Source organism: Mesoplodon mirus, assembly GCF_964341445.2.
Source record: "Mesoplodon mirus genome assembly, chromosome: 10".
Classification (NCBI taxonomy): Eukaryota; Metazoa; Chordata; class Mammalia; order Artiodactyla; family Ziphiidae; genus Mesoplodon; species Mesoplodon mirus.
In genome coordinates this window covers 87,731,243-87,749,133 of record NC_138986.1, presented here as the reverse complement: position 1 = coordinate 87,749,133, position 17,891 = coordinate 87,731,243, and the positions used below count along the sequence as shown (strand labels likewise).

Here is a 17,891-nt window from a genome sequence, read left to right as displayed (position 1 = left end):
TTAAATTAGTGTCTATTCTGCAACTAAGAACCAAATGACAGTAACATATTAGAATCTATAGCTGCCAGTTAGAAAAAACAAGGGCCAAATCATATAGACCTTGTAAAGAATTACCTCAATTTTCTCCAGTCTCTTCACTCAGTTTAATTCATTTAGTACAACTTTTTTTTTTTTTTTTTTTTTTTTGTGGTACGCCAATGCAGGGGACACGGGTTTGTGCCCCGGTCCGGGAGGATCCCACATGCCACGGAGTGGCTGGGCCCGTGAGCCATGGCCGCTGAGCCTGCGTGTCCGGAGCCTGTGCTCCGCCATGGGAGAGGTCGCAACAGTGAGAGGCCCGTGTACCGCAAAAAAAAAAAAAAGATAGATATTTCAGTACAATTTTTCTTAATTTGAAACATACCTCTTTGAATATCTTCAATGCCTAAACACAAATATTCATAGCACTAGTTTTTCCTCTTTAATGTAGGAATTGAATTTGTAAGTAACTTGCTTTGGGTGCTTTTAAATATTTTTAGCAAAACAGAGAGTTCTTTTAAATAATTACTTCTAGCTGTAAATTATCTAGCTTTAAGATACACTCAAAAACAGTTATTTAGCACAGGGTAATTACCTCCTCTGAACCATACTCCAATGCTCTATAATTTTAAATAATATGTTTCTGAGCTGGTAAATAAATTGTAAAGACTTGTATTCTTAATTGCGTTTCCTCTGTTTTCAGGGATCTTTGGTCAATTAAACTGTTTTTGGCTATGCTTTCTAATGAGGCAGGAAACTGAAGAGTTTGGATAGGAGCTTGCATAAACCAAACTCACACAGGCCATCTGCCAAGGCAAACCCATAGCAGTCATTCTAACAAATGACACCAATGGCTGGCCTTGGAGAATGGGCTTGTTAATATCATGCAGACATTAATATTAATGTGATAATAAAGTACATTATATGGAGAAGGAAGGATGTCATCTGGCCCACGTCTACCTTCTATTTCACAGAATTTGTAAATATTTTCAAAGAGAGAAATTCACTTTTTCTCCTTATGCCCATTCAAATGTTTAATTGCCCATTTTCTTGTTTCTTATTTCCTTTTGTTACCCCCTTATGGAAAACAGAGAGTAGTTAATAAGTATTTCCCTTGGGAAATCAGTCATCTACTTGATAATATTGTTACCTCTTAGCCTTCAGGTTAAATAACTTTTACTCATAGGCTTGATAATCTGTTCTGTAAATCACTTTTTGGTTCCAATGTTCTGGGGTTTTTCCATACATCTCTTAAATGTGGAAGCAAAAATTAGATACAGTTATCTCTTAATGGGCAAAAATATCAGAAGAGTAATTTCCTTTCATGTCTTGAGAATGATTTTCTAGTTTCATTCTAACTGTTAATTCAACAGCATCTTTGGTGGCTTCATATTCATTTTGTGGCCCATCATGGTCCAAGGATTGTTATTGCTACATTTAACTCTGGCTCAATTCTTTGTCACCTTTGTTGCTCTGAAATGTTATTATGAGTAAAGATGGTAGATTGAACACACCCATCTGCTTTAACTCTTTCCTGAATCACTGCAAAACAATGGTAAGTTACTTTGAAAGGCATAAAACCACAAGAATGGGAGGATGTGAAAGGAGACGACATTAACTTTGGAAGCTGAGAACCAGATGGCAGCATGAGGATGACTCAGCAGCCTCAAGAGAACCAAACCTTTACACCAGGAGCTGAGAAACAGCCTGTGTTAAATCACAAAATCCTTAAAACGTTAAGGAGTTACATCTGGGAGTGGGGCTAAAGGAGGGGAACTAAAATAAGGGGGACTGGATGAAAGCCCGTTTAAGAAATGATCTTAGAAATCCCTTTCTCTGCTCTGTGCAGCTGGCTATTTGCCCCTTCCTAATCCCGGCAAAAGGCGGCAGGTTTATCATCTGAAAAGTGTAAATAGACCATCTCTGCACTGGGGACCCCAGACTGTGTTGAGACTCAGGCTTCCCTACTGAAAACAAGGAGAAGAAATGGGCATTGCCTTCTTGGAGCTGAGGCCACCACTGCCCTAGCCTCCTACCTTGCTCCCCAAATGCTGGCAACCCGGCAGGAAATGCAAGTGTTTCCTTTGGGGAATCTGACCAGAATACAAGGAAAGACTTCAAGACAGTGAAGTTGAGGGTCCCTTAATTAAAAAACAAACAAACAAAAAACCCCCCAAAAACAGCCAGATTACCCTACAGTAAAGCTCGTGGTTGGCAAGGCCACCATTCACTCCTAACTTTCCAGCAGTGTTTTAGAACCCATGCTTTTGTCTGAGCACATGGCCAAGGATGACTGGCATTGAGGAAACCCTCTAAGCTGAATGATCGACCCAAACAAACAGAAAGAAGCAGATTGGAAGAGACAGAGACTATGATGTGGAAACTATTTTTAAAAACGATCTACATCTCCAATTATGTGTAGCTATGAGAAGACTGTACATATACAAACATGTGTATACAAATACATATATAAATTAATGTCTTCATTGTAGAGATGTTGCAGCCTGGAAACAAGAGGACAGGATAATACATATTCATACATGTTCACACATATGTGGATGAAATTATGTATGAAAAATGGAGAAAACATAGGTGAGAGGCTTTCCTGGCCCTGGCAATCTAGAGGCAGAAGCATTGCTCAGGGACACAGCCCCAACCCTCCTGTCCTCCCACAGATGTGGGTATGGCCTTGTGGCTTCCAAGTCTGTCTCAAGAACCCAGAGGGCCAGACGTTTGTCCACATGCCTGCCCAGGTTGGTAAATCCTGCCTGCAGGGTGATATAAATCCCCAAATATAATAGGGTGGTGGGTGTCATAGCAAGAATTAAGCTTCTCAGATCTGGCAAGACCCTCATTGTAAGGGCAGCTCCAGTGGCAGCTGCAGAGCCCTCATAAAACAAAAAGGGGCTAAGCTGGGACACACAGCTTCTGTCCCCTTTCTGTGTGGCCACCTTGCGTGCACAAGGGTTTGAGCTCTTGGCCAATCAAATCAAGAATCTAACACAACTTTAGATTGGGTGTATGTCTGTGCATTGTATCTGCCGGAAACCCAGACCTGGGATGGGTGGAGAACCATCTTTCTTCCACCATGCTGGGTTTGGGACGGGGTATCAGGATGTTGAAAGAGGGCTCGGTGGCCTGGGGGACAGTCCAACGTGTGAGATCTGTGGGAGTGTTATGTCAGCGGGGTCACCTGCGAATCCCCAAAGGGGTTGGAAACCTCCATGAGGAGAGCCTGAGTGTTGGGGCCTGGTCTAGGGCTTTGCTATGGTCTGGATGATGATGCGGGAGAGCGGGACTCCCCTGAGCCCCGCAGACGACCCACGGTTGCTGAGCAGAGAGAATCTCTCTCGAGGCTGAGGACTTGCAGGGGTGAGTGGAGCAGTGGTGATCGGCTGCCACGGACACAGATCTCTGTGAAGTGGTTCAGCCAGAGAGAGGCAGACAGGGGCTGCTTCACTGGAGCCCTCAACTGTTTTAACATGGGAGAATTCATCTTGGCTTTTACGGAGAAAGCTTTCTGAAAAGGAGAACTGTGACCTTGGAGCTCTAAGATTTGCGAAAACGGAGGGTTTTGTTTTTCTCTTTTATAAATGGTGCTCAGAGGCAATGGAAAAGGTGACTTTGAAGTGGAAGATGACATGGACTGAACTGAAATAATCTTGGGACAAATGAACTAAAGTGCCAAATAACTAAATTCTGGGTTCCAGGTATAACGTTGTTTGGGAGAAGACAGTTATGTAGGGCTGGGGCCAACAGAGATAAAAAGAGAGGGGGGATCCCATTTGGAGTCTCAGAGTCTGAAAGTCTCAGGAAAAAATGTGCTTTGGGGCCACTTGAGAATATTGTCTTGACGCCAAGACATCTGGGGCCTCTGCGGGGGGCACTGACCACTCTACTGGGCCTCACCAGGCTGGGAGAGACTGGGAGAGACTGGGAGAGGGGGTGGGACAGATGGGTGGCGAGTGGCCCAGCTTCCGTGACCTCCGTCCTCAGAAGGCCAACAGCCCTTCCTGGGAGGACCGTCCCGGTGGCCTGAGAGCACCGTGTGGAGCCTCCCCTGCAGAGGTGGCCACATCTCCTCCCCTGCTGGGCAGGCCACCAGGGCTCTGACTTTATCCAGTGTCCCCGGGACTTGCAACATGGACACCTCCTGTAGCTCCGCACATCACGTTTTTCCGAGAGTGCCTGGCTATATTTTCTGACCTCCTTAACCAGCCTTTAAAAACTTAGACTAATTAACTAAGGAACTATTTACTCTGTGTTTTTATGTAAAGTATTTTAAGAAATTGAAGCTCTATGTTAAAGCTGCTTGAGATAAGAGATCACGGACGTGAGAAAAGGAGATTCTAAAATGTAAGGGCAAAATTAAAATTACAAAGAGAAAACTGGTAGCTCAAAAAAAAAAAAAGAGCAGACAATTGTATTAATAAACTATCACATTAGAGCAAGGTAAAGATACTTCGCAGAGATCAATGTGAAGTGAAATCCACAGCATGAATTCATGACCTTTGAAAAAACATTTTTTTTCTATTTTGTCACTGAAGCTACCAAAAGTCCCTGGGCTAATCTGTTCTCTCTCTAGTGCTCATGTGAAATAAGATAATGTGCCCTCAAGCACCGAGAGATTTTGGTCTCTAAATCTAACTACTGCTTAAAATATTCAGAGCTTCCTGGAGAGAGGCTAACTCCATGTTGGCATTGAAAGATTAAGAGGAAATTAGGGCATCTTGTAATCTTACTGTTTGCAGAATTCAACAACGCATTTTTAGCTTAGCCAAGGAAGGATGCTTTGCAAAAGAAGCGGGAACCACGAGCCAATGTAGATTTATTTTCTCAAGACAAATATTTCCCACCTTATAAGCTCACAATTGAGGGACGTGATCTTGAGTTTAGCAAATCATCTGATTAAATCATGTAATATCCTTGTGACTAAATAAAGAAATGTAGAGTGGATTTTAAGACAACTATATGGATTCAGAACTCGCTAATACCATAGATTAATAGATGATTCACGAATGAGCAGGAGGAATGCAATGGCATTTAGACCTAACCCTCCTTAGTCAACATTTCTAGCAACAATTAGAATGATGACGTGCCTAGGAAATTTAGACATGACACAAAGTTATGAGGGTCAGCCAACCTGCCCTATGAGACAAGATTCCAAAAGATATTTTCAAGTGAGAATGAGGTTTGAACACCAATCACTTGAAATTGAATAAGAAGAAACATAAAACCACACACTTAACGTTGTAAAAATGAACGCAGCGCATAATGAGAAACCCCTGATTTTTAAAAGTTCATATAAGGAACATAGAGGGTTGTTAGTTAATTGAAAACTCAAAATGAATCAACAGTGTGATATGGAGACTTTTTTTTTAAGGAATGCTATCTTAGGCTGCATTATTAAAGTATCTACATCAGGCGTCAGAAAACTTTCTCTGCGAAGGGTCACATAGCACATATTTAAGGATTTACATGCTATACGGTCCCTGTCACATACTCAATCCTCCTGTCTAGCATGAAAGTAACCAGAGAAAATACATAAAGAAAGGAGTAGGACTGCACTCCAATGAAACTTTATTTGTGGACACGGATTTGAATTTCTGATCGTTTCACGTCAGGCAATATTATTTTGATTTTAAAAAACCATTTAGAAATGTATCCTCTCCCCCACACCTTGCCCCCCCCAAAAGGAAAAATGATTCTTAGCTTGCTGCAGCTGCACTGCCATCTTTGGAGAACGTTGCTGGTGGGACTTCCTACAGCTGAGGGGAGGGGGGAGGGGGAAGGGGGGGAAACTTCAGAAATGTGTATTAAGCAAATCTCACCTTCAAAAATCCTCAGAACCTCTTGATTAATATACTTCTTTATTTCTTCAAATGAAACCACATCAGCCTAAAGAGGGAAAAAAGGTCTGTTAATGCAGAACCTAGCACAAGTGAATAAAGAACAGAAATGTTGGGTTGGCGTGCATGCTTGAAACATCTGCAGAGATCCATCAATCAAGCAAAACACTTTTGGCAATTGACCCCATTAGGCAATAAATATCTTTTGTTTTGATCAAATGCTGGGAAGAAGTGCATAACTATAGTGCTTTAAAAGCTGTGAGCCGGCACCATAACCAGCGATATGAACATACTTCCTATTAGATTTCACACGATTAGGAAAGACATTTCCTATTACTTCATTTTCTGAAGTAATTTGAACCAGTGTTATGATGGGACCATCCCAGGCACATTTTTCACCTGTAATGAATCCCTGGACACTGGTAAAGTCAATATCTAACTGATTTTATTATGTATCTTCAAAGGAAGAGAACTCCAAGTACGCTGAATGATTCTTTAACATGTTTTGTTCATGGGATAAAACTTACTAAGTTTTACCCATTTCATGGTTAAGTTTATTTGTAATCTGCGCATTGTAAGCATACTTGTAGCAAGCAATTTTCTTTCCTTAATAGAAAATGCTGCAGGATCTGGTAAAGCGTAGTAGGTAAATGACACCAGTTGAACTTTTAACCTCTTGACAAATAAATCTACATGAATTCGACAAAGAACCTAACATTTATAATGGTATCTCACATTTATAACAGTAACGCTTTACTATATAATACCTCGACATTTTGAAAAGGGAGCTATTATTTTTCATGATGGTTAGGGTTTCACAGTATGTTGTTACTCTTCTCTGTATTCGGTGGTTACTATCCAGGGGTACATGTGTGGCATTAAAGACAATATGATGGGCTCATAAAGTGATGACTTCTGTAGGACAGGACAGTTCCAATCTCAATATTTTATTTTCACTGTTTATGGGGCAAATGAACTTGAATGAATGCATCTAATACCACATACTGACAGATCACTGAGAGTTCACTGTATAGGCTTTATTCAAGCAGAGTGTAGGAAGAGTGGGTAAACTAAAGAATACGGTGGGAATGCCCAATTCAGCCCAATCTCTGGAATTGGCTGATTATCTGAGGACGGCATGTCCTTAACCCCCGGGCCTCACGCTAGGACTCCCCTGTCTTCCTGATGTGGATATTTTCAGATTCAGTTCTCTGTGGAATGGCCATCCACCAGCCTCCTGAGGATGCTCATAAAGACACAGGCTTCCTTAGCCAAACACTCTTTCTTGGCCTAACAGGTTTCCACTTCAAAGCACCATACAGGGCGGATTTGTTGTTCTGATAGTCAACAAGATGGAGTGTTAGCATGAAGCAGATGTGTGTTTTCTGTGTAGTGTAGGGGACATTATGGATAGTACTGAAGAGTGTGGGCTTGGAGTCGGTCAGGCCTGGGTCTGACCCACTAGATAACTGTGACGTTGGACAGGTCGGCACTCAGCTTCTGCGTTCGTCAAGGTGGGTGGACAGGTCACTGTCCTCCCAAGTTAGCTGTGAGGATCTAAGGACGGATGTTTAGTGAGTACTAAGGGGGGGAGCCCACACATAACTGGAAATAAATGACAGCTATTGCCACCCTTGTAGAAGCCAGCTTAGGTTCATTATATCAATCTTGAAAGGTTTATGACCGCTCTTGTTGTAAAAGGGACACGTGGTCAGTCCCAGCCAAGAGTTCCTCGCCCACTTACCGGGGAGCCGGGGAGGCCTGGGTGGCCTGGAAGGCCTTGGTGCCCTGGGGATCCCGGGGAGCCCTTATTTCCTGGGGGCCCCATAGGACCTATGGTTCCCTTTATGCCTGGAAGGCCTGGTTTTCCGCGTTCACCCTGTGGGCCTCGGTCTCCTGGAATTCCCTGATCACCCTGTGAAGGAAAAAAATGAATAAGAATGATCTCTTCTAGAACCACGGTAGCTGTGATTCAAAGCAGAGGTTCTGGATTCATACTGGCACGTACTAGCTGTGAGGCCTGGGGTAAGTGAATCGAACTCGCTCCACCCTGCTTCCTCTCCCTAAAATGGGGCTATTAAGAGCAACCGCTGAATAGGTGATGTTGAGAAGTGAGTTAACTCAGGTAAAGTGCCTAGAATAAGCCGACACGTGGAAAGCACTCAGTACAAAGTTAGTGACGATGTTACTTGTACCCGGGTGCCAGTCTAGAATGATGACACTTTTGAAAGTCAACAGTGGCTTGTCACTTCAGGCTTGGGTCTCCTTTTCAATAAGGAAGGAAGATGGTTAAGAAGATTTCATCACTGAAAATTTTCACTCGGAAAAGCTTCAGGACACTCAAAATCTCTCCTAAATCATGTGTTTTTCCTTTTTTTCTGCTTTTTCCCGTATGCTTGGTCTTTTATAGTTTCTATGGGTTGGTTTCTGTGCTCGTGTTTTACATGCACACACGTGTATATGTGTATGTGAATGTGTGCGTGTGCAGTATGTCTTAAAGACTCAGGAAGGTGAGAAAGGGAGCCTTTGGGAAGGTTCAAAGTAGGTGACTGGGGTGGAGAGTCATCACTGAGGTCATTCATTCAATAATGTAAATAAACTATAAGAGAATTCATTGATTAAGATGCCATAATAAATTAGATGTGCCTGGATCTGAGAAGTTTCTTTAATGTAGACTTTGATCTTGCAAGGTGTCTACCACTGTGTGTGTTTGTGCATGAGAGTATGAAAGAGGGAGGGGGTGAGAGAGAGAGAGAGAGAGAGAGAGAGAAGAGAGAGAGGGAGAATATGAATGAAAGAATACGTATGTGTGTCTTAGCAGGTGTTTCAGTACCATATTTCAAATATTCAGTTCCACAGTTCCAGGAGGTGATGATCACACTGAATAGGAAAGAATGGTGCATTGCCCTGTCCAGTATTTCACTGTATTATTCTTTTATTTGTGATTATTCGGCAGAATTCCAAACTCTATTTCTCCTGATTTAAAAAATAATCAAAATGAATGAACAATTAATTACAAAGATCTATTTGATCATATATGAAGAGATATAGAAAGAAGCCATGTAGAAAGAAGAAACACAGTTGGACCTAATTTCAATTCTACTGTCTTGGTTATAAACATATGTCTCATACAAGTATATCAACCCAGCTTGCATTTGGAGCGATATCGGAGATGACTAAGATTAAAAGAAAAAGGAATAAAAGAACTACTACCACACTCTGAGCATGCGCAAAATAAACAGGATTGAAATTATTTATAGTTTAGGCACACGGATATTCATTATAATAAGGTTTTTATCATGAAAATTAGAAAGAACCTAAATACCCAGGAAAAGGGGGCAGGGTCTTTTCCAAACACCTTGGAAAAGGTATATCCAAACAGTGGAATAACATATAGCCACTAAAATGTCCATGTGGATCTAGATTTACTGACATGGAAAGATGGTCGTCATATATTAGGTGAAAGAATTCACTTACGAAACAGTATGAACCAATTTTTTGAAAAGTATATATTCACTTGCACTGATGCATTAAGCAAACGTGTATATGATGTATAACAGTGAGATGGAAATATGTCCAAAATATCAATAGTGCTTATCTCTGTGTAGTGGGATAAGGTAGGCTTCTTTTACTTTTTTCTTTATGTTATCTCTATTTTTGTGTTTCCTTCAGTGAGCATGGATTATTTGGGTAATAATAAGTAAACTAGACACCAGTACACAAGAACGTGTGTGCACGTGCGCGCGCGCACACACACACACGCGAGCCCTCGCTAGGACCCCTCTGAATAACAATGCTCAAGGAGCCTGTTGCCATGGAATGAATCCAATTCTAGCAGAAAATGCTAAGGCTCCTTAGAGAACAGAATGGGAAGCTGCAACAACGACATCAACAACAAAACAATGAACATAACAGCGCACGCCGTAACTGGCATGACTAGTACCTCTGTATGTGCATTTCCCCTTTGTCTTTCTCTTCCTCCTCACCAGCCCCCTTACTCAGCCTAGTATTATTCCCCCAGCTCAGGGGGTCTTGACAACTCCTCTGTTCCCAGGGAGGCATTTGGAGTTGCAAGGAGACATTTTTGGAGGGAGGTGGGTTGTACAGTGTCTAGTGGGTAGAGGCTAGGGATGTTGCTAAACAGCCTACAAAGTACAAGACAGGCACCTGTGACAAAGAATTATCTGCCCCAGATAGTAACAGTGCTGAGGTGGAGAAACCCTACTTCAGGTAAAGAACACACGGGTGATAGTTACAGTAGGGCCATGTGTCTGAGACAGGAGGCTGATAGAAGCCTTCCAAACTGGAACAGCAAGCCAGACTTAGGTGTGAATAAAGGCAAACTAGGTAGGGGTATCTGCCGTACGCCCTGGTGCTGTTTCCCTGAATGGTCCCATTTTATGCCTGGCAGAGACCTTGGATCACATACACCCTAGCCTTTTCATATGCGGAGATTTCGAGGGGGTCTACGACCATAACTGTGTAACTCAAACGTGGGGGCAGTTGTGGAGACAGACTTAAATAACAATCACAGTAGGAATGTACATACCCGTTCTCCTTTGGGGCCTCTCTCTCCAGGCTTACCCATGATGCCCTGAAAAACAAATGTCAGCACTAAAAACCACTGTGTGCCAAGATTTCTCATCAAGCTGCCGGGTCAGGAACCCTGGCAGGTAATCTGGATGTAGTTTTGCATTAGAACATTTATTTTCAATAGTATTTTCCATACCTGCACACCTGGTAATCCATCTTTCCCATTTATTCCCTGTAAAGATAAAAAATGATCAATATTTCTCATTCTGCATTAACAGACATAATGAAATGCAACAAAAGGGTAAAGTTTCAAGGACTTGATCATATTTCTACTGAGATTTTGGTGAGGCAGTGTGGTGAAATGGAAAACAAAATCGATAGAGTCAGCCCCAAGTTTAAATTCTGACTGTGTCACTTGCAAGTTCCATTTACTTCAGGCGATTTACTTAACCTTAACAGCGTCAGCTTCTCCACTTATAAAGTCAGGATAAAATAATGGCCTTAAAACTAAGGATTTAGGGAAATAACAGAAAATGCCTAGCTCACTGTAAATAGTCAACAGGGTTATTTTCCTTACTTATTCCATTAGGTACATTCTGAGAAATAAAAAGGTTCCCCATGGCACTGATTGGCTGGTGTATGGCATTTATTGTTCCCTTCTAACAATTTTCCTAGCAAAGGGAGTCATTCTCAGTAAATGGTCTCCATTGCTGCTTGAGAAATCTCATAACATGGCCAGAGCCAGATGCCACTATGAAATAAACTGTCAGCTAGAGAACGATTGTTATTTTTCAGTTAGAAAATATGAAAGGACAGTGAGAAATCTGTAATCATGTTTTCTGAGAGTATTAACTAGTGGCTTTTGCTTAGTAAACTGGAAGTTTCCCAAACTTTACATGGCAGTTCTGGAGGTGGTAATAAAGCCCAGTCCTCACTGCAGATTTATAAGCTTGGAAGAACCACTGACTGGGAGGTGTTGAGAAGGGAAAGCACCTGGGGTCACATCAAACACTGAGAGTGCGACAGCAGGTGTGTTTCTGAAATTTGCTGTGAAGAGGGAGGTCAAGGTGAGGAAATGATGTCTTAGCCAGCAGGCAGGTGCATGGACTTGCTCCTCTGAAAAGCCTGGGGGACTCTGATTGTGCTGGAGTGCAGTCTGCAAGGATGGACCTGCAGAAAAGTCTGTGTTTTCACTGCTGTAAATCACACTAACATCTGCCACAGTTGGGAGCCCAACCAGAGTCCCTCGGCCTTCCCGAGCAGCCTGGGAATTACCTAGAGCACTTTACCTAAGACCACGTTGCCCAAAGCATCAGGTTCAAAGGATTTATGTCATCCAGAAACCCAAGCAAAAAAGGATAAAGCTGATGAAGGAGAGGATGTGAAAGACACAACTGTGTTAATTGAATGAAAGAAGATAAATCTGGTGTAAAAATATAATTCATGTTTTTGGTAACAATACAAGAGAATGAATAAACCTATAGATAATTTTTTGCCTCTTGTAATTCATCAGTGACTCTCATGTGTGTTCTCTTTTCTGTGAAGGTGTTACTAACTTGTCCTCCATGGTGTGGGGGGGTGAGTTCTGCTTTCAGAAATTTTTACAAAAACCTCAGTGGATTTACCTCTATCCCCCTCGTCTCACTTACCTGTAAGAACCCTACTCTTTTTTCTAACTCAGAAAGTATAACCAGCTTTCCCTCCGCTGCACACCTGCATCTGAGCAGCTGACTGTGGGTGAGGAAGGGTTATCCTCGCTCAGGTGTTCCGATCTACACGTACGGCAGCAGCTCCCAGGCAGCCCCTCTGCATCACCAGCCATCCTTCTGCATTTCCTGCCTTGACTCCTTCTTTCCAGAAGTACCTGCACATATTTTCCTGTCTCACGAAACCTCCAGCATCACCACCCAACTCCTCACGGTCAACTGATGACTTCCGTCCTTCACTGAGAAAATGACAGCAGAGGACCCGCTCACATCCCCGCAACCAGAGCCACGCACCTGTGCGCATGCGTCCTCGGACTTCCGCCCGCCCCCTCCCCGTGAGAAGGAGGCTCTGCCCTGTTCCTTGTAAACATCAGTTTCCACTTGGGAGTCTTCTCTCCTTACTCTAAGTCCACTCTCTTGTATCTTCAAATGTCCCCTCTCAACGGGGTCATTCTTATCAAGATCCTACCGTGCTGTACTCTTCCCACATTTCCAAATGTGGGGGAGAACTGTCAGCTCCTTTGTTACTTTTCTGTAAGTTTTCCTCTCGTTTCTCTTAAACACTTACTTCCCTCCACATCCAGGAAACCGCCTTCGCCTGGTTTTCTTCACATCGCACTGCCTGCACCTTCTCAGTCTTTCTACCATTTCCTCTCCTAACAGCCCTGTTCGCTTCCCAATCCGCAGTGACCCCACCGCATCCAGGCTCAGGTTGAAATACCCAAATAAGTCTCTCCAGTCCTGGCCTCTCCATTAATTGCAGATGCACATATACACTGCTTACTTGACTAGAAATCCACTTGGATATCTACTAGTGCTTCAACATGAAGTTTTACAACAGAGAACTCAGTTTTTCCTGACAAACCCACCCATCTCACCAAACATACCACCCTGACCCGGTTGCTCAGACCCCACACCACAGCTTGGACGGGTCTCTTCCTCACACTCTGCCTCTGTCTGATCCGTCAGCAAGTGTTGCTGGCTCTGCCTTCAGAGCACATCCTAAATCTCCTCTTCCCACCATCTGTGTTTCTCATGGGGATTATGGCGATGCTTCAGAGTTCTGTTCCCTACGCTCTGCCCTCCGCACAGAACTCAGAGCACTCCTTGAAATGCAGTCCAGTCATTTTCCTTCCCTGCTACAGATGCTCCAGTGGGCCTCCATCAGACTTCACGTGAAACCCACCCTCCATTCCTGGCTTAGAAGTCCCTCGTGGTCCGCCACTGGCTGCCTCTCCCTCCGTATCTTTGCCACTCTCTCCTTTAGCTCAGCTCACGCCTGCCTTCAGGCCTTCGTCCCTTCCTTCAACACAGCAGGCTCTACTAGCCATTCCTTTTTCTTGGAACAAGGTCCCCCTGCCCCCCCGCCCTCCTGACCTCCCCATGGCTTGAGCTCTCCCGTCATGCAGGGTTTGCTCAAGTGGTGGGCCTTTTCTGACTGCCCTGTTTAAATTCTACTCTAGGGCTTCACCCTGCTCAGATCATCTTCTCCCTGAAATTGTGTGTGTCTATTTGTTTGTTGTCTGTGTCCCTGTACTAGAACGTAAATCCGATGAGCTGAGACCTCCCAGTGCTTGGCATGTAGCAGGCGCTCAAGAAGTATTTGCTGAGTGAGCAGATTGCTTTTTTTTTTTTTTTTGGAGTATAATTGCTTTACAGTGGTGTGCTAGTTTCTGCTTTATAACAAAGTGAATCAGTTATACATATACATATGCCCCCATATCTCTTCCCTTTTGCATCTCCCTCCCTCCCACCCTCCTTATCCCACCCGTCTAGGTGGTCACAAAGCACCAAGCTGATCTCCCTGTGCTATGTGGCTGCTTCCCACTAGCTATCTACCTTATGTTTGGTAGTGTTTTTGCATAATCCCCTGGGAACTGGATGGCAAGCATTTGTGAGTGGCTTACAGGGGCTGGGGTGGGGAGCTGGTAAAAAGGAGGGAGGGGAGGGAGGGAATGAGACTAATATTAATGGGGCGTCTCCCATGGCAGGCATTGGACGTCTTACCATATGTCACGTTGCTTAAGTGACTCACAAACCCTTTGAGTCATAACCCAAACCCAGCTCTTCCTGACTCTAAATTGCACACACTTCCCGTGAGCTCATGTTGCCTTCTCTGGGGAGGCTGTGGCCAGGGAATGCCCTTACCCTGTGGTCTCACAGATTCTGAGCAGCCTCCTGAACTCTGCGCTGCGCAGTCACCTCCAGCCCCCCTTCTCCTAACAGCATCCTCTTTCCACCCACCCCACGGCGCAGAAACAAGCAAAGGGAGCAGGGACTTCTATAAAAAGTGCACCCGAGAGTGAGGTATGTCTGTTCCTCTTTATATCCCCTCCCCCGGGGCCCAGCACATCCTTAGCAAACGGCAGGGACAATATGTGGAATTGAGTTGAATTAGTAGGAATGGTTGTTACAATGTCACATCGATATTATATATCAGTAGCCAAGAGCTCTTTTAGGACAGGAGGAGATAATGTATTTGACAGCAGTGATTTATGAACGTGTAAGAACAAGGCCCACAGGTAAAGGAGGGAATCTGATACAAGAGCTTCTTTCCTCTCTAGCTTAACACACAGGTGTTACATCTGCGAGTCTTCATATTTCAGGACATGACAGGCCATTTCATGTTTTAGCTCTGCTGAGGACATTAGACCTGAGAAATAATGAGTCTAATTTCCTGACATTTAAAACAAAAGACCTCACTGTTCTCACTGTGGTTTAAGACATAGAGATACAGGGAACTGGGCACTCAGTGAGAACCACACCCCCCAAAAGCCATTTGCAGACCCACTCTTACTAACTTGGAAACTACTTATTCCAATCTCAGACTTTCTGAAGAGAGAGGTAAAGAGGCAATGCTTAGAACATTTCTTAAACTGGCAAATAATAGATAAAGGACTTACGGGCTTTCCTGAAGGTCCTTCTGGTCCAGGGAAACCTATGTCTCCAACAGGCCCTCTCTCACCCTGTAGACGTGGCCACAGACAAACATTAGCTGCCAAGAAGAGCTTTAAAACTGCATGTGGTACAACACAAGGACAACAGCTAAGTAAGGAATGGGCAACTGACCGGTTCTCCTGGAACTCCTGGAGGGCCTGGGGTTCCGGGTTTCCCCTGGGAAATGAAGCCAAGGGGAAATGTTAGGAGCCAAGTTACTGAGTAAGGCCATGCGCTTCCCTCCCCAACCTGTGCGTTTACCACCTGTGCTGAAGGTGTGGCTCTACACCGACCTGGCATCCCTACCGGCCAGAGTCCCAGGAACCACACTACACTGGGCAGACGACAGGGCAGTCCCTCAGTGCACATATGGGTGTGTGGTACGGGAGGAAGGATAAGCACTTTGAAAATATTAAGCCAGTGTATCCTCATTTCTGGAAACCCCTCTTGACGGGCAGATCTTCTTTACTTTAGGAGGAAGGAGGGCACAGCGGGTCAAAGAAGTCCTTCCTAGATTTTGATTTTCACAAGAAGCTTTTTCAGTTCATAGTGAGATAGCCTGGAAAGAAGCATGGTTGATTTGAAAGCCCGTTTTGTTGAAAGGAGAGGACCCAGCCTACCACAGCCTGGAAGACTGAGGACGGAGAAACTGTGGGCTAGAGAGACCACAGGAGGGATGAGAGAGGAAGACGGGCCAGCAGAGATGGCCGCGGACACGAGCCCAAGCATCCAGGCCAGGCCTACGGATCCTGCCTTTGAGAAGGAGCCGCCGCCTGCACCTTGAACCTCATGTGGTTGGAGATGCAGGTGTGGGACGGAGACCATGGCAATCCCAGTAGGTTGCAAGGGAATGGAGAGGGAGGCCCTTTTCCGCACTTGCTGTATGGAACTCTGGGAGCACACTGCCTGGCAGGTCAGCTACAGCTGAGTACCGAAGCGAGGCAGACACAAGGCCCCGAGATGGCATCGGGCTCCCACCGCTCGCCTGCAGCAGGAGCGCCTGGAATCCCACGGACCTGAGTTGGGGGATGTGTTAGGGCTGAAAAAGCCAGTGTCTCAAAGGGTCTTGGCATGGACTCAGGGGTGCAGGGTGCTTGGGCCTGGAGCTCTAGACGAAGATCCCAAAGGCCAGGTAGTGCTGGCAGGGACCTTGGAGGCCCTGGGGAGGGCATGCTGCCCCCTCTGCCCACACGCCGTCCTGGGAGGGAGGCGAGGAAGAGCCCTGGGGAAGGCCCTGGGGGGCCTGAGTACACTAGGAGGAAACAGACAGCTCTGTTCCAGGAAGAGCAGGACCGGGCCGCTTGGGTCTCAGCAGAGGCCTGTGATGTGCTGAACAGGTAGACACATCCCTGCTTCAACCAGAACCATCACCTTAAAAGTCTTTTATTGTGGTGAAATATACATAACGTGAAACTACCATTTTAACCATTTTATGTGTACAGTTCAGTGGCATTAAGTACATTCACACTGTTGTGTAACTGTCACTATTTCCAGAATCTTCGAACTATTTCATTTTCCGAGCCACAGTAAGGTCCAGTTATAAAAAAGAGAGTTGCACTTTTAACTGCCCAGTTGTATGTTTGCAGCGTGTGAAATTCTTACCCTTCCCTGTTTCTGTCATTGTCAGTTAATCTTCTTAATGGTGAGATAGGAAAGCTGCATTTTAGGTAAATGTATTACATCTTAGACATCCCAACAAGTGGCAGGCTAGCCTCTAATTTCAATCATGCTGCATCCTTCAAAATATCCTTGGAATTCTTCATTTGGATCGTCTTTCGATCCTGTCACTTATTTTTTCAATACTTTCAATGGTTGCTAGTATGTTTTCTTTGAAGGTAGACTCGGTTTAGGGTAATGGCTGAGAGTAATTTATAGTCTCACCTGAGTGAGCGCTGTGGGGCATTACACTTCATTATACCAGGTGGAAACAAAAACAGGCCGTGAAGGCACCCTGAGAGGTGGGTTGTAGGGGACTCAGGGCAATTTCACAAACAGCTGCGAATGTGTTGCTAGGAGTGGTAGTGAGCAGGGGAAGGCGGGGAGGAGGGGGATAGTGTGAGCCAGTTGTCGAGAATAATGCTTTCGGGGCTTCCCTGGTGGCGCAGTGGTTGGGAGTCCGCCTGCCGATGCAGGGGACACGGGTTTGTGCCCCGGTCCGGGAGGATCCCACATGCCGCAGAGCGGCTGGGCCCGTGAGCCATGGCCGCTGAGCCTGCGCGTCCGCAGCCTGTGCTCCGCAACGGGAGAGGCCACAACAGTGAGAGGCCCGCGTACCGCAAAAAAAAAAAAAAAAAAAAAGAATAATGCTTTCGTGTACCAAAAATTCTGCAGTGCTTGCTAAAGAAAATATTTTCATGTTACTTTTACAATCACACTAATACTTCACTTGGTCTAAAGCAGCTAATTAAGGGGATGTTATCCTTCATACAGGATGCTTTGCTATGGAGTGTGGATGGGTTTTTATTTTTTTGTCGTTAGATTTAGCAACTAAGTAAAGTAGAGTGGCTACCCTCCTTTTGAAGGATGGGGGTGCTGGGGGGGTGGTAGGAGGGTCTGGGTGGTGCTGGGTGGAGATGGTAGGGCCCTTTCTTATCTTCCTCATGTTCCTGTGACTGAAGCACACGGTTTCTGTTGACTTTCCTACCCTGGCCCACCCTGCAGGGGCACCTATTCATCAAGCCTGACCACAAAGTTTTAATTAGAGCCTCATGAATGAAGATCAGAATGATCCCTAGGGCTCAGAGAAATGATTTTAACATTTCCTGGAGCACTTCCTATTCATCTGGAAAGACCTTGATGAGATTAAAACATTGGACACATTAAAACATTGGACACAGAGAGCAACAAA

At 44.7% G+C, this 17,891-nt stretch overlaps 1 protein-coding gene across 1 annotated transcript in view; it reads right to left on the bottom strand.

Annotated features, from left to right (window-relative positions):
- The window catches only part of COL19A1 (collagen type XIX alpha 1 chain), a gene marked incomplete at both ends in the record, with an annotated part of 335,692 nt that overhangs the window by 12,409 nt on the left and 305,392 nt on the right, over window positions 1-17,891 (bottom strand). Inside the window, 6 exons of the mRNA XM_082634300.1 lie at window positions 5,850-5,916; window positions 7,612-7,782; window positions 10,417-10,461; window positions 10,597-10,632; window positions 15,010-15,072; window positions 15,176-15,220. Of these exons, the coding sequence (XP_082490426.1) occupies window positions 5,850-5,916; window positions 7,612-7,782; window positions 10,417-10,461; window positions 10,597-10,632; window positions 15,010-15,072; window positions 15,176-15,220 (427 nt within the window). The remainder of the gene's footprint in view (window positions 1-5,849; window positions 5,917-7,611; window positions 7,783-10,416; window positions 10,462-10,596; window positions 10,633-15,009; window positions 15,073-15,175; window positions 15,221-17,891) is intronic.